The 12,500-nt window shown below is 43.6% G+C and overlaps 1 protein-coding gene across 36 annotated transcripts in view; it reads right to left on the bottom strand.

Moving 5' to 3' along the window:
- The window catches only part of nrcamb (neuronal cell adhesion molecule b), a 67,152-nt gene that overhangs the window by 13,097 nt on the left and 41,555 nt on the right, over positions 1–12,500 (bottom strand). For 13 of the 36 annotated variants that reach the window (XM_073942425.1, XM_073942423.1, XM_073942401.1 and 10 more), the window contains 17 exons: positions 11,518–11,640; positions 11,036–11,206; positions 8,855–8,966; positions 8,470–8,654; positions 8,091–8,222; positions 7,725–7,868; positions 7,491–7,602; positions 6,975–7,141; positions 6,066–6,213; positions 5,784–5,908; positions 4,935–5,036; positions 4,567–4,764; positions 3,082–3,152; positions 2,780–3,005; positions 2,401–2,516; positions 2,019–2,223; positions 1,566–1,688 (listed from right to left, as the gene is read on the bottom strand). In XM_073942425.1, the coding sequence (XP_073798526.1) occupies positions 1,566–1,688; positions 2,019–2,223; positions 2,401–2,516; positions 2,780–3,005; positions 3,082–3,152; positions 4,567–4,764; positions 4,935–5,036; positions 5,784–5,908; positions 6,066–6,213; positions 6,975–7,141; positions 7,491–7,602; positions 7,725–7,868; positions 8,091–8,222; positions 8,470–8,654; positions 8,855–8,966; positions 11,036–11,206; positions 11,518–11,640 (2,460 nt within the window). Of the gene's footprint in view, positions 1–1,565; positions 1,689–2,018; positions 2,224–2,400; positions 2,517–2,779; positions 3,006–3,081; positions 3,153–4,566; positions 4,765–4,934; positions 5,037–5,619; positions 5,650–5,783; positions 5,909–6,065; positions 6,214–6,974; positions 7,142–7,490; positions 7,603–7,724; positions 7,869–8,090; positions 8,223–8,469; positions 8,655–8,854; positions 8,967–10,796; positions 10,854–11,035; positions 11,207–11,517; positions 11,641–11,787; positions 11,824–12,500 lie in introns of all 36 variants that reach the window. The other 23 variants (XM_073942412.1, XM_073942393.1, XM_073942413.1 and 20 more) reach the window with 6 other exon arrangements.

Genomic DNA, 12,500 nt, shown 5'->3' on the forward strand with positions numbered 1-12,500 from the left:
TTTCTTTTATTTTTATTGTTTTAATTTATTTTGGAGATAATACACATATGAATACAACAGTAGGACATTAAACTTTACAAATTTCATGTCTACTTTTGTAGGCTCAAAACAATAGTGTCATATCTAGATAAAATAGCCCTATATTGAAATAATTTAAAGAATTACAAATATTAGATAGGCCTATAATAAAATCACATTAAATAAATAAACCAATATAAAACTAACAAAAGCTATAGCTATAAAAAATAGGTACTATATCAAACTGTTTCAAATTTATATTAAACTTTCATTTTTCAAAAGCCTCTTTGAAAAAAAGATTTTAGATATTTTCTAAAAAAAATAAAAATAAATAAACACCGGAAAATGTTTTAAATATTATTTATAAAGTATTTGGATACGATGAAATTAATCAAATCATGCAAACAGAGCATTTTCGGGGTGAGTGAACGCAGAAACTAGGCGACCTTTTTTTCTGTCTGCAGCCGCGCAGCACTTTTTTGACGGGGAAAACTGCAAGTTCAAAATGTCTTCTGTGTCCTCAAACAAGTGTGTATGTTTTTATATGACGTGGTAAAATTAAAAAAGGACATTTTAAATACATAAACAGCTTTATTAGTGCATAGCTGCTGAGCGCAACGAAATATAGGCAATATTTTATTACGTGCTGCTCTTATGTGCTGAAACACTGAACACTTTCCTTTACTTAAGATATAATAAGCAACATCTTTAAATAAAGGGAATCACCTATTAAGTGTCATAAAGCCTATAGAGGGAAAATAATCATGTTTCAGTTCTCTCCGGAGCATTTGGGATGAATGTTGGACAGATTCTGTCTAGAGGATGTTATAAAAAACATTTTATATCGAGTTATTAACGGAGAATTTTATATATGTGGTGTTATATTATGGATGTGTGCGCTCCCTGCGCTCCGGGTCCCTCCGTTGGTGGCAAGACCACTGGATTTCGATGCCAGTCGGTCGGCGAGTAAATGAATATGATCAATGAAAACACACAGGCATGTGCGTATAGACATGCGTTGTACTGCTGTACAGTAACGTGTCATTTGTTTGTTTTGGTTGTCCTAATTTTAATAGTTTCGTGATGATGTGATGGTGTGCTTTATCTGCATGATTCTCGCTGAAGTGGGCGGTTTGAGTGACGTTCGATTCGGGGGATGTTCTGGGGGCGGGGTTTGCGTGACGCGCTGCGAGCTACTAGCCCCACAGTGGAAACGCGACATGATTTCGGCCTCACTGCTCAACCTCCCGGGCGATTGGCCCGGCCTGGCCCGATATAAGCCCTGGCTCGCACTGGCCTGATAGTGGAAATGCGGCTATTGTGTAAAGTATGTGGCTGAGAAACAGCTGTCAGCTTCTTTGTTTTGGTTGTTTTGGTTGTTTTGGTGGGGTGAGTGGACATTTCAGCAGGGCAGGTGAATCTCCAGCAGTCAGGCAGTAGAAAAGCCTCAGTGTTGAACCCTGAATGAGCTCAGCGTGATGTACAGCATGCTGCTTCAGTTCCTGCTGTGAGCGCACCTCATGAGTGTGTGTGTGTGTGTGTCTCACCGGCGTGGTAGCGGAGTGTGTATCCAGTCAGTCTGCCGTTCCTTTGGTGTGGTGGACTCCATTCCAGCAGCACTGACTCGGGATCAGCTGCAGACACACGCAGGGATGCCGGCGCTCCAGGAACTATAGAACACAGACACACTAATGAGCCGCAGACGAGTGTGTTAGCGTGTGCTGGTGAGTGTGTGAGGTGTTAGCATGTGCTTGTGTTGTCACAAATGGGAGTGAAGCCATGCAACTGATGCGGGTAGGTCACATGATCTCATTCACACATGTATATATGGGCTAGCAGCACAAGATGGCGCCAGTGAGCTTCCGAGTGTCTCGTATCTCCCTCTGGGGTCTGGAAGTGGTGTGTGTTGCTGGCGGGTCCTCTCCGCGTCCGCTCAGCGCAGTGATGTGGTGTTAGCGGTGTGTGTGGTGTTATCATGTGTGTGTTAGCATGTCTCATACCTCCCTCCGGGGTCTGGAAGCGGTGTGTGTTGCTGGCGGGGCCCTCTCCGCGTCCGCTCAGCGCAGTGATGTGCAGGCTGTAGAGGCTGTAGGGCTGCAGGTCTGTCAGGCGTCCGCTGCTGCTGCCGGTGCTGAAGGTCTTGCTGCGCTGCTCTGCGTGGTGAGAGTTGTGGCGGTGCAGACTGCGCTCGCGCCGGTAATGAACCTGCACACACACACACACACACACACATCAGAACACACTCACTAGCGTGCAGCACTGTGAGCTATCATCACTAATGTCCCCTATAGAGTGTGTGTAGAGCTGCTGTGGTGTGTGTGTGTGTGTCCTGCTGTGATGGAGCAGGAGAACATCTGAAAGTGTGTGTGTGTGTGAGCGTACCCTGTATCCCTGCAGGCGTCCGCGCACCGAGCGCTGGGGGACGTGTGTCCAGCTCACCTCCGCCTCAGTACTGTTCAGAACCAGCACCTGCACCGCTTCTGGAGCTGCAGAGGGAACTGACAGGTGCATTGTGGGAGTTAAACAGCTTCACAACATGCGGGATGACCATGAGTATAACTGTGAGCATACATATATCAGTGTCCACACACACACACACACACACACACACACACACACACACACACAGACAGAGGAGCACTAATGATCAGAGTGTGTGTGTGTGTGTGTGTTGTGTATGTGTGTGTGTGTGTGTTGTGTATTCTCTGTAGTGTCCAGCAGGGGTCACACACAGCTGTTCCATCACTCATTCATCACTCACAGTCCTCTCCAGAGTGGCCAATCACAGCGCTGGGTTTGGGGGCGTGGCCGTAGTCGTTGATCGCCTGCACCTTCAGCTCGTACGGCACAAACGTGGGCGTTCCCGAAACCACGAACCGGGAGACGTTCGCCACGGTGACGAACGACCAATCCTGCTCCACTTCCTGCTGCCGCCACATCACCTTATACTGCAGACCCGGACCATTGGCCTGCAGAGGGGTCAGCGGCTGCACACACACACATATACATGAGCACACACAAACACAGACACGCACACACACACACACATGAACTCTCACTCACCTTCCATGTTATGACCAGATTATTGTGCTCTGTGCCGTGACCTTTGACCTCACTGGGGTTCTCATCTGGAGCTGCAGAGAAACAAAGTAGCAGGTCAGTGTGTGTGTGTGTGTGTGTGTCTGTGTTAATAAGTGTGTGAATATGAGTGGGTGTGTGTGTTTGTGTGTATATAAGTGTGTTTATATGAGAGTGTGTGTATTTGTGTATCTGAGTGTGTGTTTATGTGTGTGTGTGTGTTAATAAGTGTGTGTATTTGAGTGTGTGCTTGTGTGTTTATATTAGTGTGTGTTCATGTGTGTGAATAAGTGTATGTGTGTTAATGTGTGTGAGTGTTAATATGTGTGTGTGTGTGTGTATGTTAATGAGTGTGTGAATTTGAGTGTGTTTCTATGAGTGTGTGTTTGTGCATATTTTGGTGTGTGTTTATATTAGTTTGTGTGTTAATGAGTGTGTATATATTTGAGTGCGTGTTTGTGTGTTTATATAAGTTTGTGCTTATGTGTGTTAATGTGTGTGTGTGTATATATGGGTGTTAATAAGTCTGTGTGTGTATTAATAAGTGTGTGTGTGTGTATGTTAATGGGAGTGTGTATATAAGTGTGTGTGTATATGAGTGTGTGTTCATATTAGTGTGTTTGTGCATATTTTAGTGTGTGTTTATATTAGTGTGTTAATGAGTGTGTATATTTTAATGCGTGTTTATGTGTTTATATTAGTGTGCATTTATGTGTTAATAAGTTTGTGTGTGTGTATGTGTTAATACATGTGTGTGTGTTAATATGTGTGTGTTAATAAGTGTGTGTGTGAGTTAATATGTGCGTGTTAGTTTTAATTAGTGTGTGTGTGTGTGTGTGTTAATAAGTGTGTGTGTGTTAATATGTGTGTGTTAATAAGTGTGTGTGTGAGTTAATATGTGCATGTTAGTTTTAATTAGTGTGTGTGTGTGTGTGTGTTAATAAGTGTGTGTGTGTGTGTGTATGTGTTAATAAGTGTGTGTGTGTGTTAATATGTGTGTTAATAAGTGTGTGTGTGTGTGTGTTAATATGTGCGTGTTAGTGTTAATTAGTGTGTGTGTGTGTGTTAATAAGTGTGTGTGTGTGTGTGTGTGTATGTGTTAATAAGTGTGTGTGTGTTAATATGTATGTGTTAATAAGTGTGTGTGTGTGTGTGTTAATATGTGTGTGTTAATATGTGCGTGTTAGTGTTAATTAGTGTGTGTGTGTGTGTTAATGAGTGAGTGTGTGTGTGTGTTTATATATGTGTGTTAATGACTGTGTGTATATGAGTGTGTGTTTGTGCATGTTTGAGTGTGTTAATGTGTGTGTATATTTGAGTGCATGTTTGTGTGTTTATATAAGTGTGCATTTATGTGTGTTAAAAAGTGTGTGTGTGTGTGTATTTGTATAAGTATGCGTGTTAATGAATGTGTGTATATGTGTGTTAATGCTTGAGTTTATATGCGTGTGTGTGTGTGTGTGTGTGTACCTGCGGGGCTGGTCCTGTACTGGCGTGAGGCTCTGCTGGGTCGGCTGTATCCCACATCATTGAGCGCCAGCACCCTGAAGCTGTAGTGCACATACGGGGAGAGCTTCAGGTGAGCCGTCGTCCTTGAACCCGGAACCTCCGTCAGATTCAGCCAGACACCGCTCTGATGGAGAGCGTCCTCATACTGGATCAGGAACTCTGACACACACACACACACACACACACACACACACACACACACACACACACACACACACACACATTTATTGAGCACATCTCACACAACCAGCATCTCATTAACACCATCTAAAATGTACTCTTGTGTTCGTTTGTGTGTGTGTGTGTGTGTGTGTGTGTGTGTGTCATACTCTTGGTTGGGCTGTTGTGTTCGTCTCCAGGTGTCCAGGTGAGCTGAACGCTCCTCGCTCCCGGGTCTGTGAGCTCCAGATCAGTGGGAGCGTCCGGCTGTTCTGAAGAGTCAAATACACGAATCAACCAGTTCAAATGAGTCACATGAGCAGAAGAACATGAGGAACACATGCTGCAGTGATTCATGCATGAGTCTGAACAACTGAACCACATCCAGAACCACAAGAGATTCAATTCACCACTGAATCCCTGATTCACTGAAACACAGCTCTTCAAGACTGTGAATCAACTGAATCAAATGACTCACTGATGTAACAACAAAGTAAACAACTGAACACACATGCACAAACACACCGGTGCAAGTGTTCGCTCCATGCAGAGTCTAGAACATTCAGTTACAAATGATTCAGTGTGAGGAGTCACTGAGGAAACAGCTTAATGAAGCCTCGATTACTGGAATCACATGACTCTGAGAGTGATTCATCATCTGAATCTTCTGCTTCAACACAAACGACTCCTAAAGATTCAAATCCTGAGAGGATCTTAAATAAAAACCAACTCAAAATAAGAGATGCGCAGTCAAACACACACACACACACACACACACACACACACACACACACACACACACACACACACACACACAACGTCATGCCCAGCGCATCACGGGACGCGAGTGTTTACCGTAGATCAGGGTGGGGGTGGGCGTAGCCTCTGAGGGCGTGTCAGAGGAGTGGGCGGAGTCAAAGGAACAGTGTGAGGTTAATTCTGCAGAGCTCAGTGTGAATGCAGAGTTAAACACACACACACACACACACACACACACACACACACACACACACACTCACCGACCACCGTGAGCTGAGCGCTGGCTGAGTCCTGGTCCAGTGTTGTGTTCACCATACACGTGTACACACCCGCGTCACTCTCCGACACGTCTGAGATAGTCAAACTGTCTGCTTCCACACGAAACCTGAACACACACACACACACACACACACACACACCATCACCCCCATTGCAGACCTGACACATCTGTTCTCAATGCATAATGGAGATGAAAAGAACTGCATGTATACTGCGTGTGTGTGTGTGTGCGTGTGTGTTTGTGTGTGTGTGTGTATCCTCACCGCTCGTCATACGGCAGCTCTCCGTTGTCTCTCCTCCAGCTGACGGTGGGCACCAGTGACGGGTCGTGCTTCACTTTACACTCAAACAGCACATCTGCGTTCCTCTGCACCACACGGTACTCTGGGGGACGCAGGATACGGGTGGGCTCTGACACACACACACAACACTGTTAGAACACACACATATACATATGAACACACACACACGCGCACACACACACACACACACACACTGTGCACACTCAGCAGCTCTGCTTCCTCCTCTGAGAGACTCTTAATGATGTCTGAACAGTTGAACACACACTGGATAATGCCTGCAGACTCTGATCAGGTGCATTATGGGATAGCGGAGCCATCCAGACTCAGACTAATGTGCACTCTAGCAGAACATCCTGAACACGCAATAAAGTGCACTCGCTATACAACACCCCGCAGAGCAGACACAGCCCGTATAGCAGAGTGTGTGACAACACAGCGGCGAGCTCATCTGCAGCACAGAAATCTAATCAATTACATTATCAGCACGGTGGCGCAGTGGGCAGCACGATCACCTCACAGCACTCAGGTCTCAGGTTCGAGCCTCAGCTGGGTCAGTCAGTGTTTCTGTGTGGAGTTTGCATGTTCTCCCCGTGATGTTGATCAGTTCCCCTATAGCGCATGTGTTTGGACTGTGGGAGAAACCGGAGCACCCGGAGGAAACCCACGCCAACACAGGGAGAACATGCAAACTCCACACAGAAACACCAACTGACCCAGCCGAGACTCAAACCAGTGACCTGAGTGCTGTGAGGTGATCGTGCACCCCACTGCGCCACCGTGCCGCCCCTTGTGTCATTCAAAGCATTACTGTTGTGATGTGCTGTTTCCAGCGTCTGCCCGTGTTCTGAGCGGTGGGCGTGGCTCTCTGACCTTTGACCTCCAGGTAGACGTGGTTCTCGGAGATGCCCAGGTTGTTGCGGGCGACGCAGGTGTATTTCCCGCTGTTGGAGCCCTGAGAGACGGGGATCTCCAGCGCACCGCTATCATGGAACACATACGGGTCTCCATCCAGCATACTGGAGCGGCTGTCCTTAAACCTGACACACACACACACACACACACACACACACACACACACACACACACACACACACACACACACACGACGGCTGATCAGAACAAACAACAATCACATGATGCACTCCGGCTCATCAGGTGTGCTAGAGTCAAAGACAGAGGCTGTGAGTGTGTGCGTGTGTGTTTGTGTGTGTGTGTGAGCGCAAGAGAGTGTGTGTGTGACAGAGTGCAGTATTAGTATACACAGTATGAGTGTGTGTGTGTGTGTGTGTGTGTGTGTGTGTATGTGTGTGTGAGCAAGTGTTTGTATGTGAGTAAGTGAGTGAGTGTGTGTGTGTGTGTGGACATTTATGAGTGTGTGTGTCTCACCAAGTGATGGTCGGGACGGGCGATCCGAACGACACACACTCCAGCAGCGCCGGCTTGTTGACGATCACCTGATACACTTTATCTGAGGGGGTGAGGACTCTGGGCGGCTCAGCTGCACACACACACACACACACACACACACACACACACACACACACACACACACACACACACGGTCAGTTCTAACTCTCATCATAACTCAATTCAGCAGTGTGTGTGTGTGTGTGTGCTCACCCAGCACGTTGACGAAGGCGTTGTACAGCAGATCTCCATACTGGTTGGTTGCGTTACACTGATACACAGCGCTGGAGCCCGTCTGCACCGCCGAGAAGATGATGGTGTCGTTCTCCACACGCCGACTCGGGTCTTTAGGAGCATCTGCCAACACACACACACATATACACACACATGAATACACACACTTACACATACACATCCACATCCACATAAATACACACTTATATAGATGTTTACACACACACACACACACACACACACACACACACACACACACACATATATATATATGAATACACACACTTATACTTACACATCCACTTAAATACACACATATATACATGTATACACACACACACTGACCGTTGATGGGCAGGCCGTTGACGGACCAGTGTATTGTGGGTTTTGGGTTTCCTCCGGCCAGGCAGGAGATGGCCCCGGTCTCCAGAGGAGCCAGAACCAGGTTTTTAGGGGCACTGATCCAGTAGGGGGCCGCTGAGAATACACACACACACACACACACACACACACACACACATTTCTCAGTGAGGTGACAGTACAGCATCCGTATGTATATTCGGCAGTGTCTGTTTGTGTGTGTGTGTGTGTGTGTGTGTGTGTGTGTGTGTACCTCTGACAGTGACTCTGTAGGTGTGGTGTACAGAGCCGTGTGTGTTGGTGGCTCTGCACTGGTATTCTCCAGCTTGTGTGTGTGTGTGTGTGTGTGTGTGTGTGTGTGTACCTCTGACAGTGACTCTGTAGGTGTGGTGTACAGAGCCGTGTGTGTTGGTGGCTCTGCACTGGTATTCTCCAGCGTCTGCTTCTGAGACGTCAGTGATGCGCAGGGTCTTGTTGTAGTTGAGGAAGGAGGCTCGAGCGCTGGGGATCTCACCGCTGCGTTTGCTCCACGACACTGCAGGAGTGGGCCTGAACACACACACACACACACACACACACACTTAATCTCTCATAAAGCAGGAGTTAATCTGACTCTGCTTGTCCAGTGAATGTGCCAGGACGTGTCAGAGCTCTTCAGTGTTTATATACTCTACAGGACACACAGTAACACTCTGGTGAAGTGTGTGTGTCGAGCGCTGTACACTGATGATGCAGTGCAGTACACTCACAGTCCGTCTGCGATACACTCCATCTCCAGAGTTTCTCCTCTCAGCACCAGCTCAGAGCTCAGAGAGCCGCTGGGAACCATGAATACGGGCGCTCGCTCCTCTATCGGCTTATCTGAAACACACACACACACACACACACATCATCAGCTGACCTGCTGGACAACACACCTGAACACACACACACACATTCACTGGAGAAACACAATGACTGACCATATGAAGACCAGGGGCCTGTACCATGAAGCTGGATTAGCTGGTTAGCAAGTTTAGTTTGCACCAATCCTGGGTTTCAGGCATAATGAAGGTCATAATGATCATAGCTCTTTGTTGCCATGGTAACTTGTGCTGCAGTTTTATTTTGAGTTATGTTCTAGATATCTTCGGGTTATGTTGCAGTTATGTTCAGGTTATGTTCTAGATATGTTTAGATGATGATCCGGTTATGTGCAGGTTACGTTTCAGTTATATTTAGGTTGTGTTCTACATATGTCCTGGATATGGTCATGTTATGTTCAGGTGACAGTATTTTCAGGTAATGTTTAGAATTAGTTATGTTCATATCATAATATGTTCAGGATATGTTCTAGATATGTTCAGGTTATGTTTAGGTTATGTTCAGACTTTGTTCTAGATATGTTCAGGTTATGTTCTAGTTATGTTTAGGTTATATTCTAAATATGTTGAGGTTATGTTCTAGATATGTTCAGGTTATGTTCTAGATATGTTAAGATTATGTTATGGATATGTTTAGGTTATGTTCTAGATGTGCTCAGATTATGTTTCAGTTATGTTCAGGTTATGTTCTAGATATGTTAAGATTATGCTATGGATATGTTTAGGTTATGTTCTAGATGTGCTCAGATTATGTTTCAGTTATGTTCAGGTTATGTTCTAGATATGTTAAGATTATGTTCCAGTTATGTTTAGGTTATGTTCTAGATGTGCTCAGATTATGTTCTAGTCATGTTCAGGTTATGTTCTAGATATGCTTAGATTATGTTCCAGTTATCTTCAGGTTATGCTCTAGATGTGCTCAGATTATGTTTCAGTTATGCTCAGGTTATGTTCCAATTATCTTCAGTTTATGTTCTAGATATGTTTAGATTGTGATCCAGTTATGTTCAGGTTATGTTCCAGTTATGTTTAGGTTATGTTCTAGATATGTTCTAGATATATTCAGGTTATGTTCAGGTTACAGTATATTCAGGTTATGTTCAGGTTACAGTATATTCAGGTTATGTTTAGAATTTGTTATAAATATTTTCTAGATATGTTCAGTTTATGTTTAGGTTATGTTCTAGATATGTTCAAATTATATTCAGGATATGTCCTAGATTTTTTCAAGTTATTTTCAGGTTATGTTTAGGATGTTATGGTTATGTTCATATTTTATATGTAAATTATTTTAGATGTAAATCACAGCATCTTTATATTTCGAGGCCTGTGATTGGCTGTTGATGTCCTGCCTTTATGAACTCAGGATCAAACCCAGAGTTAACAGAGAAATCTGATGATCACAACAAACCCCGACTGCACTGCTTCAGTTCAGTCAACTCTAAACTAATCCTGAGTTTGTTAATCCAGAATCGTGGAACAGACCAAACAAGAGTCAAATAATCCTCCTGACCACACTAGTGTTCAAGTCAAACTCGCTCAATGTTTATGAAATATTTCCCGCAGTCATTTAGCTTCTCCAGTGAACACAGCAGCACAGAAGAAGAGCCTCGTGTTATCATGTTTTACTGCGGTTAATGAAGATCACTAATGAGGGTTTGGAGGAGCTAGAAGAGAGGAAGAAATGATGATGATGATGATGAAGAACCCGAAGCCCTTTATTAAGCAGAAGAAGAGCATCTATTAGTGAAGGGTTAACCACAGGGGTCAGGGGTCGAGGTTATCTGGTTAAGTTAAGTGAGAGTCTCTAGGGGGCGCCGTCACTCACCCCTGAACCAATCAGTGTCATTGAAAATATCTGCCATAGTGTCATTGAGCAACTCCACTGAAACACAACAGAACACAGCACACGTCAGACTCATGCAGGCGGAGCGGGTGATTGGCCGAGACGTGCGTCATGTGACCCCGCTGGTATTCGCAGATCAACAGGCCTCATTGTTGAGCGCAGTGCATTAAAATGATGAAGCGCTGTCAGAAACACACTCACACACACACACACACACTCACGCTCGGTGACGTGCACGCTGATGGGCTGCTTCTGCTGGATGGTCTGTGTGTGTGGGAAGCGGGCGTAGCAGATGTAGTTGTTCCTGGAATCCTCCATCTGCACGTTGGAGAAGTACAGATCTCCATTCAGACCCTGAGACACACGCCGGCTCTGAGGGAGACGCTGGAAATCTGCGCACACACACACACACACACCAGGGTCATTACAGTTCATCACAACCACAAAACTACAGTCATGTTTAATACTTAATAAACTAAATAAAATAAACAGCAGCTGAGAATGAGAATAATTAATTAAAACAACAAATAATATTGAATTGTAATACTGAATATTAATGAGATTTAAATGAGCTCATGAATTTCTCCTGCACTGTGATGTTTATCCGAATGAAAAGAAAACATGCAGGGCGGGGCTCGTCTCTAAGCATCAGCTGCTGATTGGACAGTGTGATGTGGGCGGGGCTCTCTGAACAGACACTCACTGTTGTCCATCCAGAAGACGATGGGCGGCGGCAGGCCCGCAGGGGGGCGGCAGTGCAGCACCAGAGACTGACCCTTCTGGGCCACGATCGGGCTGAAGCGCTCCTTAGACCACAGAGGAGACCCTGCAGGAAGAGGAAACCTGATCATGTGATAAGCAGGGGGCGGGGCTTACCGCAGCGGGAGAGAGAGAGGAGAGAGAGCGATGTGGAGGTCTATGAGGAGAGAGAGAGGAGAACGCTGCATGCAGAACTGCAGAAACACACCTTTACCTGCCAGAATCAGCTCTCGCAGCACGCTGAACACATCTTACATACACACACACACGAGAGTGAGTGACAGAGTTAGAGACGGCAAGAGGGAAAAAAATAATAATGACAATAAAATAATAACAATATAGTAAAAATAAATTAAAAAAATTATTATATAAATTAAAAAAAATTGTAATGAAAATACAAAAAAATACAAAAAAATAAATATCATTTTTGAAAAAAATACTTAAAATTAAGGTAAACTTTTATTTAAAACATTAAATAAATAAAATGTAAAAATAAATTAAAAATTAAATGAATTAAAAATAAATTAAATACATATACAATTTTTTAAAATTAAAATAATAAAAAGTAGTAAGATGCAAAAATAAGTTAAATACAAATATGAAAAAAATTGTAATAAAAATAAAATGTAAAAATAAATAAAAATATAATAAATTTAAATAATAAATAAATAAAAATTAAAATGTAATAAAAATATCTAAAATAATTAAAACAAATATTTTAAAAATGATAAATAAAAATCTAATAAAATAAACTAAAAATAAATAATATATATAAAATGAAATAAAAATCAATTTAAATAATAAACAAATTAATTAAAGTAATAACATTTAAAATATCATAACTAAAATAAAAAATAGAAAAATAAATACAAGTGAAAAATAAATACAAAATATATAATAAATAAATAAAATAAATAAATAAATAAA

This window comes from Danio rerio, chromosome 25, assembly GCF_049306965.1.
Source record: "Danio rerio strain Tuebingen ecotype United States chromosome 25, GRCz12tu, whole genome shotgun sequence".
Lineage (NCBI taxonomy): Eukaryota > Metazoa > Chordata > Actinopteri > Cypriniformes > Danionidae > Danio > Danio rerio.